The 24,231-nt window shown below is 41.9% G+C and overlaps 1 protein-coding gene across 6 annotated transcripts; it reads left to right on the top strand.

Annotated features, from left to right (window-relative positions):
• Positions 1-563: 563 nt before the first annotated feature.
• ap3d1 (adaptor related protein complex 3 subunit delta 1) lies at positions 564-23,840 on the top strand. Of its 6 annotated transcripts, none has more exons than XM_053431269.1 (35): positions 564-789; positions 3,524-3,619; positions 4,232-4,312; positions 4,608-4,688; positions 4,799-4,906; positions 5,031-5,160; positions 5,833-5,972; positions 6,296-6,369; positions 6,510-6,559; positions 6,967-7,016; positions 7,308-7,356; positions 9,017-9,162; positions 9,491-9,639; positions 9,739-9,969; positions 10,457-10,688; positions 10,799-10,944; positions 11,091-11,232; positions 11,594-11,665; positions 11,840-11,915; positions 12,063-12,262; positions 12,583-12,656; positions 12,973-12,996; positions 14,439-14,610; positions 14,790-14,933; positions 15,667-15,720; positions 16,625-16,738; positions 17,019-17,171; positions 17,658-17,705; positions 18,247-18,267; positions 18,598-18,787; positions 18,906-18,994; positions 19,185-19,270; positions 19,858-19,979; positions 20,274-20,353; positions 20,982-23,840. In XM_053431269.1, exons 1-35 carry the CDS (start codon positions 694-696, stop codon positions 21,075-21,077), a joined length of 3,816 nt encoding a protein of 1,271 aa, XP_053287244.1. In that variant the 5' UTR covers positions 564-693; the 3' UTR covers positions 21,078-23,840. The 6 variants fall into 6 exon arrangements, with proteins under 6 accessions (XP_053287244.1, XP_053287249.1, XP_053287243.1 ...); XM_053431268.1 differs by having other exon boundaries at positions 566-789; positions 17,016-17,171; XM_053431274.1 differs by lacking the exon at positions 15,667-15,720 and having other exon boundaries at positions 565-789; positions 17,016-17,171.
• The last annotated feature ends 391 nt before the right edge of the window (positions 23,841-24,231 follow it).

Below are 24,231 nucleotides of genomic sequence, written 5' to 3'. Positions count from 1 at the left end.
CATTACGATAATTCTCGATTAATCGACTGATAAGAACATTCTTATCTTGATAAAAGTTTTGCTAGTTATCTGCCATTTATTACTATGTATTTTATATTTTATTACTATAGATTGTATTACTACATTTGAAATGAGCAGTGAGGTAACAGTTTTCTGATTCAAGGGCTCCAGACCTGTAACTCAGCTCAGCACAAATTACTCTTAGAGCTAAAAATCTATAATAGTTTGGCATTTATAATATGGCTAGAATTACCTATATCAAACGTTCTTACGTAGTTACGATGCTTTATTTATATCTATGAACTACTTGTAAGATGTTAAACATTTGAAATGAACAGTGAGGGAACGGCCGTGTCTGTGTTTAGGGGCTGGACCTTTAATTCCTCTGATTCCCAGATGAGAATCTCGCATAATACTCCAGTCAGCTGACTTTCGACGCCATTTTGTCTGCCATTTCCTACACTGATCCATTGCCAGCGTCTCCTGCGCGGTACGGGACGCCCCATCTGGCCTCAGTCAGCTTCTCCTGCCCCGGGCTTGGTCAGCAGCAGCGGACCCCCTCCCCTGCACGCACGGGTGGATGAGAGACGGTGTAGCGGGTCGCTCGGCTCCAACCAGACCTCCGCAAGGCGCTCGGCCCCCCGCAGGACACACTCACTCGGCACCGGAGCGGCACAAGTCCCAGACTCAGACATGGCTCTGAAGATTGTCAAGGGGAGCATCGATCGGATGTTCGATAAGAATCTCCAGGATTTAGTACGTGGCATCAGGAACCACAAGGAGGATGAGGTAAAGAACCACTTGCTAGCTGCCGCTGCCACTGTTGACATGTTGAACTCCTCCTTAAAACGGGATTGAAGTCCCGCTGAACGCCGCTGGTACCGTTAACCAGTCGGCTAGCGTCCGCTCAGTCATTTCACCCGCTAGCTTACAGCTACACTAAACACCCATTCTATTAGCCCGAAAGCTAATTCTACGCTAGCTAAATAACACCTTGACACACTCACACACACACACGCCTACTCACTTAGCACGAATGCTACCTGTCAGGTTGGAAGCTGGTCGACATGTTGTCGGCTTGCTACTGACCGCAAGCTAACCTGCTAACAGGGAGCCAGTTTAAGGAAGCAGCTTGATAGTTGATCACAGTTCAGCAGATTGCTCCTCTGCATCACACGCAAGTGCATCGCTGCTGTCAACATCTATTTAGCATCTGTCGCTAGCCTTGTCGCTATGTGGCCTCCAGCTTCATGTGGGAGAAACACCCGAGCTTTTAGCTTCCCTAATTATAGTCATCACTATGTTTAATTGAGGATACCAGGTCATTAGCATGGATTAAGTGATGCTCAGGTGCCTTCTAGCTGTAGATGTTCTATGTGTGAAATACATAGAACATCACTCAGAATGTTAATGATTGAATGCTTCTTATTCTTCATGTCAACTAGTAAATACAAGGAGCACACATCGGTGACTGAGGGTGATGTCATCCCTGTCAGAGCTCTTGTCTGTGGGTGAGGACTCAGCTTCTGGCTCCATCACAGCTCCAGAACCTGAGGAGGAGGAGGAGGAGGAGGAGGGGGGTGGGATGGGCCTTCAGAGGGCACTGCTTTGGGGCAGCCACGTTTCCATCTACAGCCCCAGCCTCCTCCCCTGAAGAGATCCGATTTGGATGTGTCTGTAAACATGTTGTTAAAATGTTATGTCCGGTAGTACCACAAGGTGGGTGTGCAGCAGGATCCCTGGGCTGCAGAGCTGTGTGCACCTGTGGGGACAGAATCAGCTATATACACATTGGCATGTCATAATAATAACAGGGCCGTCTGTGTTGCGTCTGTGATGATATTGCTTATAGAGAATAAGCAGCTAGATGAGTGGTTCTGTCCAAGGCCTTCGGATCCTTGATCTCTTGATGAGTATGCGGTCTTAGCTGTTCGGCGATGGTAATCCAACCTGGGAAGCTTGGATAAGGTGGCAGTCCCCCCCCCTGTCAACACCGGACAGTTTGCTGAAATATTCATACAGTGTGTGTTGTGTGCGTCGGCACCTGAATGTGTGTTGACTTTTTCCAGGCCAGCCCACAGTTTTCTCATGCGCACTATTTGTCTTTCACATGTGTGCTCTGAGTCTCTGCGTGGCTCATTCATTCACTCCCACAACTTTGGAACAGCGGGCATGTTGGAGAAAGGTGTGAGGATGTCCTCGTTCGATTCAGGGAGATCACTCGCAAGAGTTTGAGGCCTATTGTAATTTTTGTTCTTGTAAAAAAAGAAAAAGAGTAGCACCATCAGCTAACACTGAAACCTTCTTTACTTGGGAAGTCTAGGCCCTCTAGTGTGTCTCCAGCTCAGCTTGCACTACAGGCAGAAAGGTTTGTCTGTGTTGGCCCTGGGACAAATATTTCAGCTATTTCAATGGGTTCTGAGTTGGTCATTGAAGAAGAGTGAGACGGATCACGTGATGCTGTGTTGAATCAATCCCTGCCGGCCCTGCTAACCACAGTTTTTTCTAACAGCAGTGGCAGAAGGACCCCCCCCCCCCCCCCCCATTTCGGTCTCATGACCAGCACACATGACCAGCACACACACACACACACACAGCTATATGTATATGTGTTTGTATATAAAGGTTGCTCCTCTCAACAATGGTTGACTGATTGGCTTAACTAGAGTTTCCACTGAGCCTGTCGTCCACCATTCAAATTTAATTTACCTGCCTATTTATAGTTGGGGCTAGATAAACGTGGCTTTTTCCTACAAATTTTTGACTCATTTGTGAAAATGCATTATGGGACTTAAGAGCTGCTCAGTCACCCATCACCTGTTAGATCCACATAAATAACCTGTGGTAAGCTACTATGTAATTAGAGTGAAACAGATTCAACCTGTGCTGCTGATAGTGTGTTTTAAGAGCTTACATCAACAAAATTCCTACATTTGATGTCATTATGCTTGGTGTCACTTTGAATAGCATAATTTTCTTAACTTTCCTTAACCTTAGAGTGGAGTTAAGGTTAATGCTAAAGGTATATTAAGAATAGACACCTATATTCTGTAGCCGTTTTCAGACATGAACTTCCAAACAGACATCTTTAGGAGTTTGCCATACATGTAAGGAGAAAGCAGCAGGAGATTATCCGTGTCGGACGCGTTCAAATGATGGGAACCTTGCTGGAACAACAACAGCATAAACATTGTCGTCTGCCAGTCACCTAAGGCTCTCAAAATCTTTCTAAATGGACATCGTCGTCTGTGTCCTCTTTGTGTATATTTCAGGAAAATATCCAGACATCAGTGCATTATGAAAGCAGGTTATTACCTCATAAAGTCTAGGACCTTCCTGACTCGATTTGGGAATTGCCAAATCATAATTCAGCTCCACCGCTACGTGCTAGTGTCCTGAATAGCAACAATAAGCAGAGCAGGATTCTCCGGCTCTGTCCGGGTGCTTGCTACCAGACGAGCGCTTGATTTAACCTAAACTGATTTGTTGTCCGTTGTTTGTCCTCTCGTTTTTCTGCCCTCAGGCCAAGTACATCTCCACGTGCATCGATGAGATCAAACAGGAGCTCAAGCAGGACAACATCGCCGTCAAAGCCAATGCTGTGTGCAAGCTCACCTATGTAAGATCTGTCGACATCCTCAACTGACTGAGTCTTCCTGTATTCTCTGTATATGGCTCTCAGTGTGGCCCCACCTGTGTTCCTTCGGATAAATACACACAGATAATCTGGCTTGTTTCCATAGGGATGCTGCAGTCTCGCTGTTACTACTCCAGTTCATTATTCACTATTTGTATTTTGTAGGTGTGGCATATTGACTTCATACACAGACTCACACAAACACACACAATGTGGAAGGGAACCACACACAATCTTTGTATGTTATCTCCTCTATTCAAACAGCGGCATAGCGATAGCAGAAATTACAAAGCTACTTATGAAAATGTTGTTTTTATAGTTTAAGATTAGTCATTAGAGATCCACATACCCTGCAGCCTGCACTTATTGAGAACAGTGCAAAATTGCAGTTTAAATCGAAGTACCCTTTCCTTTAATGGCCTCGGCCTGTATTTAAGTTTTGATGGCTTGTTGTGATTAGCATCAGCGCTCTGTTTGAGAGCTTTTTGCTCAAATCATTTAGCCTCTGTGCACCAAAAGGACATTTTACATCCAATCTCTCCTCCTCCTATTCACTCATCCCTCAATATGCTTCTGCTGTTTTCTGTGTTACAGCTTCAGATGCTGGGCTATGACGTCAGCTGGGCCGCATTCAACATTGTTGAAGTCATGAGCTCCTCGAAGTTCACATACAAGGTATGACGAGTAAAAAAACACCATGTATATGCAGATACCTGTCATAAGGACACTTGGGCTCTTTAGAGAGGAAGTCCAAGTCTAATGTAGTCAAAAATACAGTTTGTGTGACTTCATTAAGATCTCTTCATAGATAAACTTCAGAAAATAGGACAATGAATAGTGACAGAAAATGAAATACACTGTGCAGATACATTTCTATGGAACTGCTGCAAGGCCACATATGCTAAATTAAGTATACATTATGTAAGTACACTATTAAATTGCTGCACAATGCTTATTGTTTTTCCTACAGAGGATTGGCTACCTGGCGGCTTCTCAGTGCTTTCACGAGAGCACCGATGTCATCATGCTGACAACCAATCAGATCCGAAAGGTCAGTTATATTCTCTGTCTGTGCACTCTTTGAACCTGGATTCTGCTTTTATCCCTCAGCCAAGCTTTCTGTCTCATGGCCTTTCTATTTTTTTATCCCTCCTCTTCCAGGATCTCAGCAGTCCCAACCAGTACGACACAGGCGTTGCCCTCACTGGCCTCTCCTGTTTTGTGACCCCTGACCTCGCTCGGGACCTGGCCAATGACATCATGACACTGGTGGGTCATGGAGAGAATGTGAAGCGGGTTACCCACAGGGCTTAACATCTTTATTTTAAATTGTTTTCTTGGGTCACAAGCTGAAATCATGCCTACATGGTATTTGTTGTGTTTCTCTCCCTAGATGTCGCACACTAAACCCTACATCAGGAAGAAAGCTGTGTTGATCATGTACAAAGTGTTCCTCAAGTATCCGGAGTCCCTGCGCCCTGCTTTCCCCAGGCTTAAGGAGAAACTGGAAGATCCAGACCCAGGTATTAGGAAAACAAACCATATTCTCTGTAACTCCAAAGGTTTAACTGCACAATTAAATGCTGTGAAGAAAAAAAAGTTTTTGTCATGGTCGTGGCTCCTGGGTTAAGGCATAATATACTTTTTTCTACTTTCACGTAGCTAAATCCTAGACAGGGCAGGTACGGCTGGTGAGCGGCATTTGCTGTCACCTGAACCCTGTGAATTATTCAGCAGCTAAGAATATGAGATCAGGAACGGCTCATTTGTGATTCTGTCGGGGTTGTGTAGGAACACTCAACAGCTCACAGAACCATTTTTGTTTCACAGATAAAAAAAACGTCTCTCAGGACATTTATCTGACACAAGGATTGTGCATGTGGTCTCAATTATTTACCTTTTGTACGTTAGTAAGTTTTCACTGGTCTTAAATTCTGCTTTATCTTAAGAATAAAAGCTGCTTCTAAGTGCTTTCCAAAAAGATAATTCAACTGTTTTAAAGGTGAAAAGAAATGTTAAAACAATATGTTAACCAGTTTTGATGGCACAAAAGCTGGTTACACACATTAATGAAAACGAACCGATCTAAATAAATGCTTTTGTCAAACTGCATGCAATAAGCACAGTTTTAAAAATGTTGTTGTGTCCTATATTTTTGGATCGATTTCCTCTCTAATCTGTTGCCTCCTCTTAAGGCGTCCAGTCAGCAGCAGTAAATGTCATCTGTGAGCTGGCCCGCAGAAATCCCAAGAACTACCTGTCTCTGGCCCCGCTCTTCTTCAAACTCATGACCTCCTCTACTAACAACTGGGTCCTCATCAAGATCATCAAGCTGGTCAGTCGACAGCACACAGGGTTTCATTGTTGCTAAATTCTGTTTGTAATTCCCAATACTGCACCAAAATCCAAAATCGATCCGAATAGAGGAATTGAGCAAAGATCCTCCTGCAGCCTTGGGCTCAGAACACACAGCAGTTAAATTTTGACAGTCTATATACAAATTTTGTACAAATAATTTTAACACATTTTTCACAAAATTACTAATTTAATGCACTGAGGATTGTCTGTATCGTTGAAGGTAGAATATTATACACTTTATAGTAAATTATTATTCATCCCATTCATTTAGCTTATATGTGCCTTTGTGTTTGTTTACAGTTTGGTGCGCTCACACCACTCGAGCCACGGTTGGGGAAGAAGCTGATCGAACCTCTGACTAACTTAATCCACAGGTGAGATGAAAGCTGTGAATCACTCTTAACCCGATTGTAATATCAGTCTGATGTGATGAAAACAACAAAATAATCTGTCCTCCCGCTCTCTCTCTCTCTCTCTCTCTCTTTTACCTCCTCCTCCTCCTCCTGTCTCACAGTACCTCCGCCATGTCTCTGCTGTATGAATGTGTCAACACCGTGATTGCAGGTCAGTACTGCTGTTCCGCTGGCTTAGCTTAATGTGTTTGGTAAAGCGAAGAACACAACTCTTTTCAATTTAAGTGAATTTTTTTTAAAGCGGACTTTTAAATAATTTGCTCGTGTCCATGTTCAGGAATAAACTCACATATAGAATGTAGTATTCTGTAGCAGTAGTGTCTCATTTACGGGTTTTCAATCCTGCTCAATGATGAAACCATAATTTAGTCATCTCTGCTTTCATCAGTTCATTTGAAATTACGTTTTGAAAATGAACTTTTTAACTCTCCCCTACTTTAGTATTCTTTTCACGTCAACGTTTTCCCTCATACAAATATCCCACCTTGAGATTGTTTCTCTTCTCACAAAATGTTAAGTTCAAATTCAAATCTAATTTATTCTTTTCCTTCACTACAGTGTTGATTTCTCTGTCCTCGGGGATGCCTAACCACAGTGCTAGTATCCAGGTAAGGTATTGGTTATTTGTTGATTTTAATCCTTTCCACTCCAGTTGAATCACACTGCATGCTTTCACCATTTTCTCTCCATTCACTCGTCTGACTGTCCAAACGTAGTTCATGCGCAAAGCAAATGTCAAACAGGCTAGTTGAGAGTTTGATTTCTTTTAAAAAGGCTGTTTTGCATTACCAGATATATTTCACCATTTCTCCCAATTGAGTTTGTTTTTTGAATCATGCCTGTATGTGATGTTAATGGCTCTCCACTTCTCCCTTTCTGTTTCCCTCCCTCTTCCTCAGCTCTGTGTGCAGAAACTGCGAATCCTGATCGAAGACTCGGACCAGAACTGTGAGCCCTCTGTCAATGCCTGCAGTGTGTCATTTTCTCATTGTCTGTGTGTTACTGACTGTGGAACAGTCCATCCATTTAGACCACGGAAACGTAGACGCCCCGGCTCTGGATAACTCGAACATTTCTACCTTGGGATTCCATTTAGCTTAAGCCACATCCACTCATAACCAACATATGGCAGAGAAAATGAACCACATCCAGCTTGGTTTTCTCAGTGTCTCGCATCAATCTGAGTTGATTGATGTCATATAAGTCACCAATTTCACTCCCTCACCCACTCCCAGTCAGAGCTGCGATTACTGCATCCAGCCATTCGAGTTATCTGCATCCCCCATACGTAGATAGTTACATGTGGAGTAGATTATAGACCTCTGGTGTTAATAGAGCAGACTGTGAACCTGTGGTTTATAGTTTTCTTTATCCACTTCAACGCTTAACATTGATGAGTAAAGGGACGAGGGAGCAGACCTGCCCTAGATTCTGAACTGATGATCAATAAAGTTGAATTATTTTTTAATCAATGCAAAAAAATATATTTAATCACTAAAAGATAGTCAGCTGACATATATGCAGTATTACACTTAATGCATTAGATGTGTTAGTGTCGACTGAGGTAGGAAAATCAATTACTATTGAGTCAGTGTTTTATGTTGCTAAAACACCCGATATGTTAGATTTGTTCTATTTAGGTTTCATAGGTTTTGTGCAGTTGTGCATTTTAAAGGACAGCACAAACCCTGGGAATGAATCGATTGAAGGCGTTAACGTATTAAACCATTTTTTTATATTTGCTCACTTGTCACATTTCAGTCCACAGTTGGGACTGACACATAAATGCAAAATTTGCAAATAGTCCAGAAACATTTTGCTTAACTGCCCCTGTCAGTTTTTTTCCATAGCCGAGGCCGATGCAGAGGTGATTCCTGTGACTTGTTCTAGGTCCTTTCTGCATTGTATTCACTGCAGTGACCAGCCTCACCTCACTGCAAGGTCACTACTCGACATGCCCTCATCGATCGAGGAAACTGAGAGGCCTTTGTCTCTGCCAGATTAGATGATCAACATCGTGATTCAGCACATTTCTGAATTCTTAAAATACTTAATGGTGAGAAGGAAAATCAGTCAGGGATTCAACAGCGGATAAAGCAAAACAAAACTACTGTTTCCAGTGGATGTTTGTGTTGTCCCGTGTATGTGTTTGTATGTCCTTTCCATTGTTCTGTCTGTTGTTCCTTTCCTTTTGGTATTTAGTTTGTGTCATTCACATATTCTTCTTCTTTATTATATTTGAAGGTAACATAGAAGTAACTTATCCACACCAGACTTTTTTGATAGAATATTTTTGGTTAAATGTAATATGAAGTAACAGTATTAATTACTAGTCCAGTCCAAACCAGTTCATTGATCTTTTGTAAACCATGGACCTCTCCTGTAAACACATATTGTATTTCTGGTTTGTAACTGCAGGGTAGTCGGTAAGGTTAGTACAAATGTCACATATAATGAATAAATATGATCAACTTTGTTATAAATTCAGAGAATGATAATGTCAGGTAATAGAAGTAAGAGATAAACAGAAGTTTCCATCAGCCGATGCGGTGAACTAAGAGTGTATGACTGTTTTGCTAACACCATGTGTGTGTCTGCACTTATGTAGTGAAGTACCTGGGCCTGCTGGCCATGTCAAAGATCCTGAAGACCCACCCCAAGTCAGTGCAGTCTCACAAGGACCTCATCCTCCAGTGTCTGGACGACAAGGATGAGTCCATCCGCCTCCGAGCTCTGGACCTGCTCTATGGCATGGTATGGAACCAGAACTTTCACTAATGCAGCACTTTTACTTGTCGATCTTATTGTTAAATATAATAGAAGCTTTATTGTCAGTTTTAGCAAATTATCTCTGACAGTAAAGAACTTGTTGCCGCTTGCTCTATTTAATAACTGACTTGATTTGTACCACAAGGCAAAACGGATCAAGTCAAAGTCGAAGTGATTGTGTGATAATTGATTATCAATGTCGTCATCATTTCTCAATAACTGAGTTGATCCTACAGCAAGTGATATAAATTAGCTTGAATATATTACAATTATGCAATGAAATCATTGTTGAATTTGTGTCTCTTCTCTTTAGGTTTCTAAGAAGAACTTGATGGAGATCGTAAAGAAGCTGATGCTGCATGTGGACAAAGCAGAAGGAACCACCTACAGAGACGAGCTTCTCACCAAGATCATTGACATCTGCAGCCAGAGCAACTACCAGTACATCACCAACTTTGAATGGTCTGTTTCTGAGCCAATAACTCCACACCTGCCTTGTTTTAATGTTCAACCCCAAACTATACATGTTACTGAACTTTATTATCCACATCTGCATGACAGGTACATCAGTATCCTGGTGGAGCTGACCCGGTTAGAGGGCACGCGGCACGGCCACCTCATTGCCTCTCAGATGTTGGACGTTGCTATTCGGGTCAAAGCCATCAGGATCTTCGCTGTGGCCCAGATGGCTACTCTGCTGGACAACGCCCACCTGCTGACCGGCAACATGCAGCGGAACGGCATCTGTGAAGTGTTGTACGCTGCAGCCTGGATCTGCGGCGAGTTCTCAGAGTGCGTTTATTTCTCCCTTCAGGATGCATTCATATTATCACTGGTATAAGAAGGCATAGGTAAAATAAGAAAGGCTGTGAATACATACTCAAAGTAACATTAGTTTAAGCACAACAAAGACCATAAACCTGTATTGAAGCAGCAGACCTGCATTAAGATTTAATGAGTGTAAAATGAGAGTAATGGGATATCCCATTATCTCAGTCATCTCTGACAGCTGAGTTCAGATCTTGTGCTGCCTCCCTGTGTGTTCTTGCTCTCTTATGATTCAAGCACAAGCTAACCCCGACAGCCGAACTTTAGCCAAACTATACCATCTCTCTAAATTGAACTCTGACACATTTGGTAGTTTTTTAACCTTTAGAAAAAAGCTAACAACTTTCATATCCAATTATACATGAATAGTAGTGTTTGTATTGCAAGCACAAATATGTAGCCCATTTCTGAGATTAGAGAAGCAGGACTAAGGAATATATTCTCATCATAGACACCTGGAGAACCCAATGCAGACGCTGGAGGCCATGCTACGGCCAAAGGTTGCCACCCTCCCCGGCCACATACAGGCAGTGTACGTGCAGAATGCAGCCAAGCTGTTTGCCACCGTGCTGAAGAGCCAGGAGGGGAACACTGAAGGCACACCCGCACAGGAAACCAGCCAGCTGATGGTTGAGAGGCTACCGCTGTTTGTCCAGAGCGCCAACCTGGAGGTGCAAGAGAGGGTAAGAGAGGAAGTTTGAGAAGAATGAGTCATGACTGGGGGGTTTTCCCCAAACCATAGTAGATATGTTTACTTGTTACCTTTTTAACAAGATGACTGCCATGTTCCCAGGCGTCTTGCATCCTGCAACTTGTCAAGTACATCCAGAAACTGCAGCAGAAGGATGTAGAGGTAGCAGAGGAAGTGAGTGCTCTGTTTGCTGGAGAACTCAACCCTGTGGCACCCAAGGCACAGAAGAAAGTGCCTGTTCCTGAAGGGTATGTGTGCTATGATGTTACATGTGAGATCTACTTCAGTAAAATCCAAGGCATTTTAATTTACTACTGTGGTGTTCCAACAAGAATTGCTGAATGTTGAAGTTAAAGTCTTGATCTGTGACGTGTAACTGAGTGTGTCTCGGCAGTTTGGACTTGGACGCCTGGATCAACGAGCCTCCGTCTGAGAGCGAGTCTGAGGATGAACAGCCCAAGGCTATTTTCACCAGGGAGGAGCCCAAACACTCCCGCCCCCGTCACACAGAGGTGGACGAGAAGGAACTGGCAAAGGTGAGCTGATTGACGATAGAAGCTTAGCTCAAAACAACAAGGATGATTTTTTTATATACAGTTCTGAGCTACACCCTTGTGAGCTTTTTGTAAGTTATTGTCTATCCCTTATCTTTATTCTCACCCATTTGCAAATATTATTTCACCCAAATCCCACTTACAAGTACAAATAATCACAACATTTACACTAACATGCAAACATTTGCAGAAGTGGCCGTAATCATACGTATTCTATCTCTAAAACTAACAATACCAGCAATATTGACCGGTCCCATCTGTTTTCCAATGTGGTTTCCTCTTATGCGTGGAGACGCGCTTTTCTTCATTGAATTTAATCATGTTGTTTTTCCTCAACTCCCAGAGGAGAGAAGTCAGAAAGCAGGAGCAAGCCAACAACCCGTTCTACATCAAGGCCTCCCCATCCTCTCAGAAGGTTTGTTTACCAGTCCTCACCAGGATGTTTTACAGAGCACTTTGATTTAATTAATTTATCCAGTCCGTTTCAAAACCCTGATGTATTAGTCAGAAATACAGTAGTCGATCTTGCATTAAATGTAGTTACACTTGTGTATGAAATGTATTTGCAAACCAGTGTGTGTCTGTGCAGGTTTATCAGGAAACCCATGGAGTGGAGCACATCCCAGTTGTGCAGATTGACCTCAGTGTGCCTCTCAAAGTCCCAGGTGGGACACCACCACAAGACACCAGTGTCACACTCATTAATTATATTCTTATTAAATTTGGATAATTATTAGAAAGTAATAAATTACATGTTTGTTTTTAGTATCTGTCTTCTTGTAATACACCTGTGGCTTTCTCTTGTCCCCCAGGTCTGCCTATGTCTGACCAGTACGTCAAGCTGGAGGAGGAGCGCCGCCAGAAGGATAGAGCAGATAAGAAGAAGAAAAAGAAGGAGAAGAGGAAAGACAAGCGCACTGGACGAGGGAAGAGACATGACTCCGGCCCAGAGAGCGAGGAGGACATCACCCCTGCGCATATGGTCGATATAGTTACTGAGGAGATGCCAGAGGTACACCGGGCTGGACCTGCGCAAACAGCACAACATATATATATATATATATATATATATATACAGAACCATTAGATCGTAAAAAAGGAAAATGTGTCAAATGTGCAAACAGTTTTCTTTCTCCTACCAGTTTTTGGTATTCGTGTTGTGAAAGTGAATCCAAATCTTGAAGAACACATTCGTTGTCCTTAATTGATTGATAATCTTTATCTTAGATTGAAGTGCTTTTTACACAGCACTGAGCTTTGTTAGAAGCGCAGTACTTTTACTTATGAGAAGCTGTGGAAAATAGTAATAGATTACCCCTCTTGTTGCTCCAGAATGCCTTACCCAGTGATGATGATGACAAAGACCCCAATGATCCTCACAAAGCGCTGGACATCGACCTGGACAAGTGAGTCTGCACAATACTCACTACACATGGATCCTATATCTACACATTCACAGATATTTGTAAATCTATTGTTCATTTTTGTTAGTGCACATTAATGTCTAAGCCAATCAATCATTGCAACTTTGATTTTTCAGCCCAAAAGTGAGGAAACAAATCTTGTTTACTTCCTGATTATATCTTGAGTTTCATGGCGACATCCTCACAACCAGGGTGACTTGGCCCTTTCCCTCCTCTCACTCCCTCTCATGGCGTTCTGCTTTCTGCTTCCTCTTTTCTATGCCTACACACACCCACTACTGCCTCTCTGTGTGGGCAGCTTGTTGGAGACGGCTGGGCGCAGGTGAGTAGCACGGCATCAACGGAGCCTGGCCTCCAACGCGCACAGGGACCGCCTCCCTGTCTTTTTCTTTCCCTCTCTACAAATAGCTGTCTTGCTCCTCTTACTAACATAGCTCTCATTTCTTTACTCATTTGGAGTTTGCAGTACCCGCTTCTGCTTTTTTTTACTCGTCTTTCCTCGTTCTTTCAGTATCTATTGTTAAACTGTAGCTTTTGACTTAGAAAACTATCCAATATCCCTTTTCATTACCTTGCCTCCCATTTTTTAAACTTGTATAATCCTGACAATATCAGCAGTTGTTCCTAAACAGTCTGGTTCATATTTTCATCTTAATAAAAGACAAGTTCTCCGTCTCTTTGATAAAGAGACAGAGTTTTATAGAAAAAAGGTTTTTAAGAGGCTGCTGCTGATCTTCTCAGGACTTAATCTTGCACCACCTGTCCTCTTGGAATAGGCTCCTGAAAGCCTTTTGGCACTTGTTTTTCTTGGAAAAGATAATTGGCATCCACATGCTTTTAGGAAAGCTGTCCTGAGGGTCAGGTCCCATAATATTTTCGCTCTGAGTTCCCAGATCCTCCTCGGTTGAGTTTAGTCTTTTTTTTTTAAGTGGATACTCCCCGCCTGGCCTCGGGGGAAATCACAAGCACATTTGCCCTTAGACCAATGCTGTAGTTTACATCATTTGAAATGATTTTTATAGAATTGGGTTAAATCCAAGTTTTAGATTAGGCAATGAAGAAGAGTAGTGATTGTGCTGGAGTAATTGGAAACATCTGAAAGAGACTGACTGCAGAACATACTGTACATTTATAAAGTGACCTCATTTTACACAAAATTGGCCTCAATATTAATGACTCAAACTTGTTTTTTCCAGGCTGTTTCAGTTATATGTCCTGCAAGCTTCTTTTTTTTTATTATAACTTTAGACTCTCGGAATGCATTAATTACATAAATAAACTGTCAAAAATCTTTGTTAGAAAACGCACTGAATCTTCTCATCTTCAAACTGTTAAAAGTGTTATAATGTCCAGGCTGAATAGTTTCTTTATAGAGAAGAGCCAGCAGGGGGCTGTAGTGAATGTGCTCTCTTCTTACAAGGTCCAGGCTCGGGTCAAATCAACTTGACAGCTCGTTTCAGTTGGATATAGAGGGATTTATTACTGTAGTTTCTCGCTGTTTTTGAACGTCTGCTGCTTCCAGCTCTGCCAGAGGAATGGCTTAACTCAACACCTTGAATGAGACCGAATATTTGCCTGAATTCAGTGGGTTGCTGCACCCTGCAAGCCTTTTTCCCCTTTTCTAACAACGGAATGCTCACTAAAACGAATGAAGAGAGATTGAAGATGTTTTCCAGAGGATGGCATCAACTGGACCCCAATCACTTCACAAATCCTCATCTAAGCAAAGTCAAGATGTATAACTGTGCTGTTTTCTTTGTCCAGGCCTCTTGCAGACAGTGAGAAGCTACCAGTCAGGTCGCACCGTGCAGCAGAGGCTCTAAAAAGCCCCGGAGAAGATGGAGACGCAGTGAGTGCCGCCACTCTTGAGCCCAGGAAGAAGAGAAGCAAAGAAAAGAGGGAGGAGAAGAAGAAGGATAAAGACGGAGATAGGAAGGTGAGGTTAAAGTGTTTCTTCCTCTTCTGTTACTAGACAGCCTCATTCTCTCAAACTGATGAGACTTCCTCTTCGAAACCAGTAACCAGATTTATGGGGTGGTTGGGAACCGTGAGCCACGATAACTTTCTGAACCGCATTGTGACACCGAGCTGAATTTATCCTCCTGTTATTTGCAGAAGAGCAAAGAAGAGAAGAAGAAGAAAAAACACAAACACGAAGAAAAGGAGGAGAATCTTCTCAGCGGTCAGGCAGACGAACCTGTGGTCCAATCAGAAGAAAGCAGTCAGGTGGCAGCACCGCCCACATCGACCAGCGCTGAGGTATGCTGTTGTAGAAGGGTGGCGTAGGGCTGTTTCCTACCTAGCAATAGAGGTTGTGTCTAATATTTGAATTAATATCAAAACCTGATTACATTAAATATTTAGACAAATATAAAAAAATACCATTGTATATTTAAAATACAAACATATTATATTGAGTTTACATTCTCTGCTGAAAGGTGACATTCAAACAAAAATATATAATCATTTTTATTGATTCAACACTTCTTCCCAGCCTCTCTTTCAATCAGCTTAAAGGGATAATTCACCCAAAAGTGATAATTCACTCATTTTATACTCAGCCCTATGCCGATGGAGGGGTGGGTGAAGTTTTTGAGTCCCTAAAACATTTCTGAAGTGTCAGGAGTAAACAGTGTAGGAGCCGAATCGAATACAATCGAAGAAATTAGTGACCCATCTTCAGACGTAAGAAACAACATGCCTCCATACAGCTCATGTGGTGTCATCCAACACTGTTTACCCCTAAAACTCCAAAAGTGTTCTGTGGACACCCCTCCATAGCGTAGGGGTGAGTAGGTAAAGTGTGAATTAGCATTTTGGGGTGACCTATCCCTTTTTAAGTGATCAAGTATCTGTTTCCTCATCTTTTACCAAATACTTGAAGTATTCATGAAATAAACCTGAGTATTCTCCATTTTCACGAGAAGTAAAATACAGAACCTGTTTGGCCCTCTCACCTCCTCGCATTCCTCTCCTTCCCTTCCTCTTCTAGGTTTCGGATCTGGATTTCTGGCTCTCAAACGCTCCAGTGCCCTCTAACACCCAGGTGGAGTCGCCCCCCTCCCCCCTCCTCCCTTCATCTCATCAGTCATCACATTCCATCCTTCACTACTCCATGTTTTATTGATCTAGCTCATAAGTTGGTCTTTGCCACGCGATCTCCCTCTATTTCTTGTTTTCTTTGTTTGTTTAGTTTTTGCTCATCTTCCACTTTTTCACACAGCTTTCTCTCTTTGGATGGTCACATAACACTTTCCTCTTACATCTTCCAGCCTCCCTCTGTTTTCTAGCATGTGCTTGTTGGTCTCACAATGTCAGTGGTTCTCTCCCTCAGCTGTTGTTTTGCTCTCTGGATGTCGTGTCGGTCTCGAAGTTAAAGTGTTTGCTGTTGTGTCGATGTTGATCAGTGAGCGCAGGTTGCCTGAGCTTCCATGGAATCAGACTCTGTGTGTGTGTGCGTGTTCTCTGGCTGCTTCCACTCTGGTTTAATGTAGTCATACCCAAATGCTAAAGCCTATATGAACCAGTATTTTTAAGCACAGATGACACAATATCCAGTCCTGTGATATTACAGAATAACATCAGAGTTAGGCCTAGAGAGCTTAAGGTAGCATCTTCATTGGCTCTCACCAGGATTCTATAGATCCCATATCTCTTATAGTATGGGATCAAGGGTTATTTGTATTATTTTGGCTACATACGTGTTGGTTTCTCCATTTTTGTATTAGTCCCTTTGGCCGTATGATGTTGCTGCATGCAACACTTTGGTTCAGAAAAATCCAGTTTGTGTTTGTGGTATCACAGAGCTCAGTAGGTTGCAGGTGGTTTTGAATGAGAACTCACTAACTTCACTTACCCCTATCAATACAGAGATGGCACAATTCTGTAGGTGTTTATACTGTGGTTGCTCTTGCTAATGCTATTGTGTGTGTGTGTTGGTGTTTGAACAGGAAGCAGCAACAGTAGCAGCAGCAGCAGAAGCAGCCTCTGTGCCCGAGGCGGTCTCAGGCACAGCGCCAGACTCGGAGCCTGAGGAGCCTAAAGATGCCGAGATGGAGGAGACTGTGAGTCACCGCCGATGATGACGATAATTACAAAGTAGAAAGTTTGGCCGTGGTGCTATAGATCCCAGTTCGCTGTGACCTGACAGCACAGAGCACATTGGCAGCTCCTCTTCTTCTCACAAGTCTGTGTAAATGATGCACCAGAGACCTGACACTTCTAATGGTCTCTAGAATATTTCATCCAGCAGCCCGGTATCATTACCAAGTCGGATTTCAATGTTTGGGGTTTCTAATAAAGTGTCTGCGTCTTTTTCCTGTCTGGGTTTTCGATGATAAGAAGTCCTCCAAACACAAGAAGAAGAAGCAAAAGAAGGAGAAGGAAGAGAAGGAGAAGAAAAAGAAGAAGAAGCATCATCACCATCATCGCCACAGTGACGCAGGTGGCGAAGAGTCTGTGCAGAATGGCACAGTGGAGGAGGAAGAACCTCTGCCGGTCTGTGTTTAATATCCTAAACTCCACCACAAGTGTTCAGCAAACATATTCACATTTTTATTTTTTCTGCGCTAATAAAGTAAAAAATAAGCCCTTTTGATATTGGCTTAATGTCATGTTGTTCCACTTTGGTCAGTGTGATTTACTGTCGACCCCATCATGATGTCTATAATCCAGCTAATTGTTTTGATAAAAAAATGATCTTGATCTAATATTTCTTTTGTGGTGGAAAAACAAGTCACTGACTGCAAAGCCACTAATAACTTGATGCTGCATGTAGGCAGGAGGATTTATCATCGCCCTTATCTGATCTGTGTAGATCCCACTGTTCAAGCCTGCTGACTGACACACACACACACGCACACACACTGTCTAACCTTCACTGCTTGTTATACATGGGCAAGGTAGAAGCAGCTCCTGTTGCCTAACTAGCATATTGTGTGACAGAGCCTGCCGGATCTGACCTGAGCTCTTATCTCATTTCAGTCCATGTCCAATTACTGCCTGCTGGCGGAGAACTCCTACATCAAGATGGTGAGTGATAGCAACTCAGATATTTCTGAAAAAATATATGTCCCCCCATCATTTTCGCTTATTTTGTATAATAATATTTAATTATTTTTGTTAATTATATCATCAGCATCACTGATGTTGATATCAGATTGTAATACAGTCCTTATCTGCCAGATTTTATTATATATTTTATCCTGTCATCCACTTTAAAATATAAAGGGAAGAAGAGTCTTGCACAAGAAATGGGTTTACTCTTGAGATGACAACAACACACACTTCTGTGTAGTTACTAAATAGGAGGAACATCTGATCGGCCTCATGTGACGTCTGCCCTCAGTTGACCCAGTTTTTATGTTGCATCACTGTCTTTCTTCATTTCCACATTTGTGCAATACAATTAATAAGTGAAATATTTTAACCAATTTTAAGATCCAGATTATGGAAATACCCTCAACACGGAGCATAGGCAAAATGCAAATGTTCCTTATCTACCCTAACCCTTTTCTAGGCAACATAAGTAGTTAAATGTGTAGATTTCTAATTTATATCCCTCTCTTTAAAGATGACGGAAGATGCTGATCAGGTACTGGATAAAGTTGACAATTTTTTTTTCTTTTAGACGTCCCTCTGTTTTCTTGTTGCTCTTTATAACCTATTCTCTGAGACTAAAACAAAGCAGCGTTGCTCAACTTTCTGAAAATGTTTCTGTGGTGTGATCTTCCTCGTGCTCAGACTCGTTTCTTGCAAACAGTGACGTGTGCTTTGGTGTTGGACTTGCTGTGTTTACTACGTTACTTCTCTAAATAATCTTTCAGTGTTAAAAATACAAGGACGGAGGATTAGAAACAGTTTTTCCAGCTTCAAACAATTGATCTAATAAGAATAATTTTCTTTTTCACCTCACCCCTCTAAGGTTTATGACATCCAGGGGAACCTTCAGGATGGCAGTCAAGTTGTGGTGTCTGTTATATTTGAAAACAAGTGTGACAGCTTCCTCAAATCCATGGAGTTCAACGTCCTGGACTCGCTCAACTCCAAGCTCCAGAGGCCAGAGGGCTCGGGTCCACATGATGGCCTCACTGTCCCCTTCCAGCTTCCACCAGGTCAGCGATTATCAGCCGAAGACACATCTTTAATTTAAGCAATGAGGTTTAAATCCTCATTGTGGGCAGTTTGGTTGAGTCTGATGACCTAACTCTTAGCTTCTCTCTTGTGTTGCAGGGGTGTCCAATGAGGCACGATTTGTCTTCACCATGCAGAGCATTGTGATGCCCCAGAAACTGAAGGGAACACTCACCTTCATTGTCAAGGTAAGGAGAAAAACCTGTAGTGTACATCCACACAGGAAACACATCCACACTTGCTACACAATTTTATGTTACCAATCCCAGTATGTTAAATATAAATCAGAGAGCTTGGATATCGTGGAATTGTGTAAATATGATTTTTTTTTTTTTTTTTCCCCCAACAATTGTTTGTTATTGTGGTGTGTTCCCACAGAATGACGACTCCTCCACTCATGAGAAACTGGACTTCAAACTGCACTTTACCTGCACCTCGTACCTAATTTCCACTCCTTGCTACAGGTTGGTGATAGGCCTGTCAGAAGATGAGATTTTCTCTAATGGTTACTGGGGCCAAAATAATTTATGATAATGATATAATCACAATATCTCTGAAAGTTTGAAAAACATGGAAAGAATACTATCATTCACTTTCATGGTGAACATTGTTTGTGTGATTTATCTCATTTTTGACAAATAAATTATGCTGAAAATACCACAAACTACTAAAACCAGGTTTGTTCAGATGAACAAATATTTGTTGATTAAAAGGTTTAACATCACAGACCGTGTAATATATATATTATTATCTATGATTTACCCATGCAAATTAACAGTAAATATAAAGGTTCAGTGTGTAGAATTTAGTGACATCTAGTGGTGAAGTTGCAAGTTGCACCATAGTTTGGCCATTCTGGGCTAGTGTAATTTAAACTCCCGATATAAATATAAAGTATTTAAATATAAAAGGCCCATTCAAGGGTAGAGAAAACAGCAATTCCTGCAATATAGGATAAACAAACTAGTGAAAAAAATCATAAGGATTATTTTATATAGAAAAGAAGAAATTCAAAATGTTTTTTTCCCCTCTTTATTGTTGTTTTTTCCAGTGATGCGTTTGCAAAGTTGCTGGAGTCAGGGGACCTGAAGAGCAGCTCTATTAAACTGGAGGCGGTCCTTATGCCCTTTCACCACCTACTAGCCAGGATCTGCTTCCACCACCACTTCTCAGGTACATAGCTCACCAGGAAGTACTATGCATTTGTGTCAAGTGACAAACAATGATTTTTGCCCACAGATATAAAGGTATCAGTTTATCAGGTGTTCCATATACAGAATATAACAATACGCTGCTTTTCAGTAAGTTAAAAACAACTGAGAAATGTTTCACAGGTGATTTCTTACTTTTCTATCAGGGTAAACTTGGATGGCGTGTTGGTGTTGTTGTTAATGTGTTGTAAATTACCATAACTTCATGCAGTTCAGCATTGCTGACAGTTGTGTTGTTTGTGTCTTCTATGATCAGTTGTGGAGAGGATCGACTCCTGTGCCTCAATGTACAGCAGGACTATCCAGGGTCACCACGTCTGTCTGCTAGTCAAAACTGTAAGTGGACCGGTCATATTCCTCCATTAATCTCTGTTAACCAATGAATTCAGTTTACAGTTTGTTTTATTAATTTTTTTCTCTTTTTTACCAAAACGTTCCCGCACTCCTGACTTGAATGTCTCCGGGCCGTCAGAAGTCTCCGTGTTATTATTCATCGTTATCTAATTAAATTAGACTTACTTTTATCACACCCGTGATCACTAAACCATGTTTGGACCAAAAAAAATGTCGCAAGAATTACTGCACTGGAGTAAATAAAAAGAGGTTGGAAAAATTTGAGCCTCCCAAAGAAAACAGGGAACTAGAGATATGCATGAGATGGAAAAAGTGAATAATGAATAAATGATTAAGAGTGAAAGGTTTTAGGAAATAAACATGAGTAATGATTTTATGACTCACATGTGTTATAGTGTTTATTATGAAATGAAAAAGCAATCAGTGTAATGGTGCAAGATGTGGACAATGTATGTTTCAGAATTCTTACACCGCTAATTTTGAGATACTCATTAATAAGTAGTTTTCGTTGCAGCAGCTACAAATAATAATAAAAAAATATTAATCTTCTAATAGTGACCATGATTATCTCTCTCTCTCTCTCTCTCCCTCCCTCTCTTCCTCCTCACAGGCTGATCAGACAGTTTCCATCGACGCTAAATGTGACGAGCCGACGCTGCTTGGGAATGTGCTGGATGAGATCAAGCAGACCTTCTCTCAGTGCTGATTGTGTCTGACAGCCCCGGGTTGCCCCCAACCCGGCCACATCAACCCGAGCCCCCCCCCCCCGCCTCTCCCTTACTGAAACACAGTATAATCATATTATGAAACACTGAGGCTGGCACTTCCATCACCGTTCCTCTGGTCCTGAAATTTCCAACATTTCTTTCCCCCTTACCTTCCACTTCAGCATTCTGCAGTCTGTTTTTTCCTCTGAGCTCTGTGGTCGCTCTCCCGACTCTCGATGTTGTTTTACAGACTCGCTGTGTCCACGTTCTGTCTTCTCTGCAATGCACTTTCATCTTCCCTTCAGCTCCTAACAGCCGCCCCCCGTTTCCACCCCCCGACTCTGTACTTTTACTCCTGTTGCTGGACGCCCTGCGTTCTCTGCTCTTTCCTCTTTACCTATACACCCTCTACTCTGTCTGCAATTCATTCTATGACAGTCATGTAATGTTATGTTGAAAACTGGACTTTTGTTGTTGATGGTTGAATTGTGTTTTTACCGTTTTGAAGTTTTTGTTTGATTCTTTGTTTGTTTATTTCTGTTCATTTTATTTGTCTAAAGCCTTCCTGCGCCTTTGTCTCACCCCTGTCCGTCTGCTCACTAAACATCTATTTAGGCCTGGAACAACCATGTGACCGAATCCTTCTCTGATTGGCCCTAGCTGGAAGAAAAAATTGGGAGTGTAACCTGCTCACCCATCTCTGATAAGGGGCCTAGAGGAGACCAGACACTGGGTGACTGCAGTGAGAATAGTGTAGAGATGAAACTAAAGTTACATACAAGGCCAGGGTCTTGAACTAGTATCAAAGCTGTTCCCCTGTTGCCTTTCTGGCGAGGCTCGGCACAGATCGGCCAGTGCAAGTGTGACGGAACGCTTGGTACTAGGGATGACTTGTGCAGCAGACCAGTGGTTTCGCTCTGTGTCTTTAGTCGTGCTGTCGGACCTACTCCAGCGCTTCAGGAGCCTCATTGAGTCCAACCTCCCTCTCCTGCGCATTCGCTCCCTCGTCCAACTGTGCCACGCTTCAGTTTGCCCCAATCCTCCTCCTGCCCCGCCACCACAAGAACGTCCAGCATATCATTCCTGTCACAAATCAATGAAGAATTTGGAAGAATGTAAATTGAATGGAAAGAATCATTGTAATTATACAGAAGCATTGTCTTATTGTTTAAGAAGCTGCCGTGGTGCTGACCACCCTTCATGTGTGTCACCACATGAACACGTTTGTGACAGAATAATCTGAACAGGACGAGAGCTGCTGATGTTACATCACTGTCTTGCAGCCAATGACTTGCTGAAGGATGACATAGTTACACTGTCAACCTCCCTGCATTTTTTAAACCAGCTGCTCTGCATATCAGGTTGATGTAGTTGCTCTCTCTGTAAGCAGAGACCGTGAAATGGTCGGTGGTTTTAGGTTCTCTTAAATTAGCAAGGCAACGTGGCTTCCACGCTCTGTCAACAGCAGAACAGAGTTTGCCTGTCTCCATGTGTTATCATGTGAAACATATGTGTCTGTGCCACTTTGGCATCACGGTAGCTGCACTCAGGCTAGCTGACACTCAGCCAGCGTTTATCCAGATAAATCCCTGATGTTTCTTCTCCCTTGTTAGAAACTGCCTTGCCACTGTTTTGTGCATCGTGAACGTGAAAGGCCGATCTTTAAAAGAAACAGCCTCCACTCAGAAGTCTCTCGGAGGTACTTGGATGTTTTTGTTTGCGTCATGCATCTCACTACATAGTGCAGCCTGACTTAATCCTAGTAGTAGCAAGATAAAAAACCTACTTGGTAGCGTCTCTGTTCATATAGCCTGATAAGGCCCCTTCACATCTGTCTGCTTTTGTAGATAACGACTATATGATAATGATGTCTGTGACCTGAGGGTCACATCAGCCATTCCACGAGATCTTCTGTCCAGTAATAGTGTCTGAATACAGAGGTGATCAGCTGTATATCAGGAATGTCAATAGGAAACAAGTATTTATGTTATCCTTGTATTTTCCTGAAAATGACCGATATCAGTGAAAGTTGGGAAAAAAATACTACTTCCCTAATCATACATTGTCCTTTTAGTATTTTCTTGTGCATAATGTTTGATTAAAATTTGTATAATGCATGATTAGGAATGTACACTTTTTATTTCCTGTTCATCGGACATGCTAACACAAACAAAAACAATGTCATTCCATCTTGTCCTTTTTCCATAGTCTTTTTTTATTATTATTATTATTATTATACAGTTTAGTTGACCATTTTCTGTTTTGATGGTATTTTGTTTTTATCTATTCTAAAATCATTCATTTGAAGAGATGAAAAAAAAGATACTGTTGAATGTTTTAAATTATTAAACACGGGGAGGGAAGGGGGTTCTGTTTGTTGTCATGACACACAGGGCTTGGGGCTCCGGATAGTAAGTTGAGGAACACGGGTCACGATGTGAAGCAGTGTACTGAGAGACAACCCACTCTTGTCTTAAATCTCTATTGGTTCAGTTGTAGTGAGTTATTTTACCGACGTTGGCTTGTGAGATTGATTTATACTCCAATATGACTCTGATTTCTGAAGATCCTGTCTTTTCATTTCTCCATAACTCAGTTCTCCAGCTGTGTAACGTAAAATGTTTTAAAGGGGGCAACATCAATGATCCACATTCCCTTTAAAGAAAGTCCAACCCAAATTAAAAATTAAAGGCTTTAAGAAGCTGCTGTAGTCTTTTTGTTTTACAATGAATCAATAAACAAACACGTATACCAAAAACATATTTTCTGTGTGTGTGACTAAAAGACAGCAAGTGTGTAAGAGAATGGTGTGTGTGTGTGTTTATGTTGTTCCATGTATTAATTTGTATTATTAACATTTGATTCATCAGATGTACTTTGTATGTATCCCCATGAACTTCTATTCCCAGAAAGCATTGCGTGACAGCAGAACCTATCAGCTGATAGTGGATTTTTTTATTTCATTTAACACTAGTTTGTTTGAAAGCTAATATCTTTTATTATGAGAGCAAGAGAGCAGGCAGGTTAGCTTTCGTTAGCATCAACACAAAGCTAGCGCGTAAAACTTACTGTGTGTATTTTCAATATAAAAGCACTCCAGCTAAACTTCTAGTGTGTACTTGAAAACGTACGTGAAAAAGACACGACTTACAC

Source organism: Pleuronectes platessa, chromosome 9, assembly GCF_947347685.1.
Source record: "Pleuronectes platessa chromosome 9, fPlePla1.1, whole genome shotgun sequence".
NCBI lineage: Eukaryota > Metazoa > Chordata > Actinopteri > Pleuronectiformes > Pleuronectidae > Pleuronectes > Pleuronectes platessa.
The sequence above is the reverse complement of the archived record's forward strand: the minus strand, read 5'-3'. Positions and strand labels throughout refer to the sequence as shown.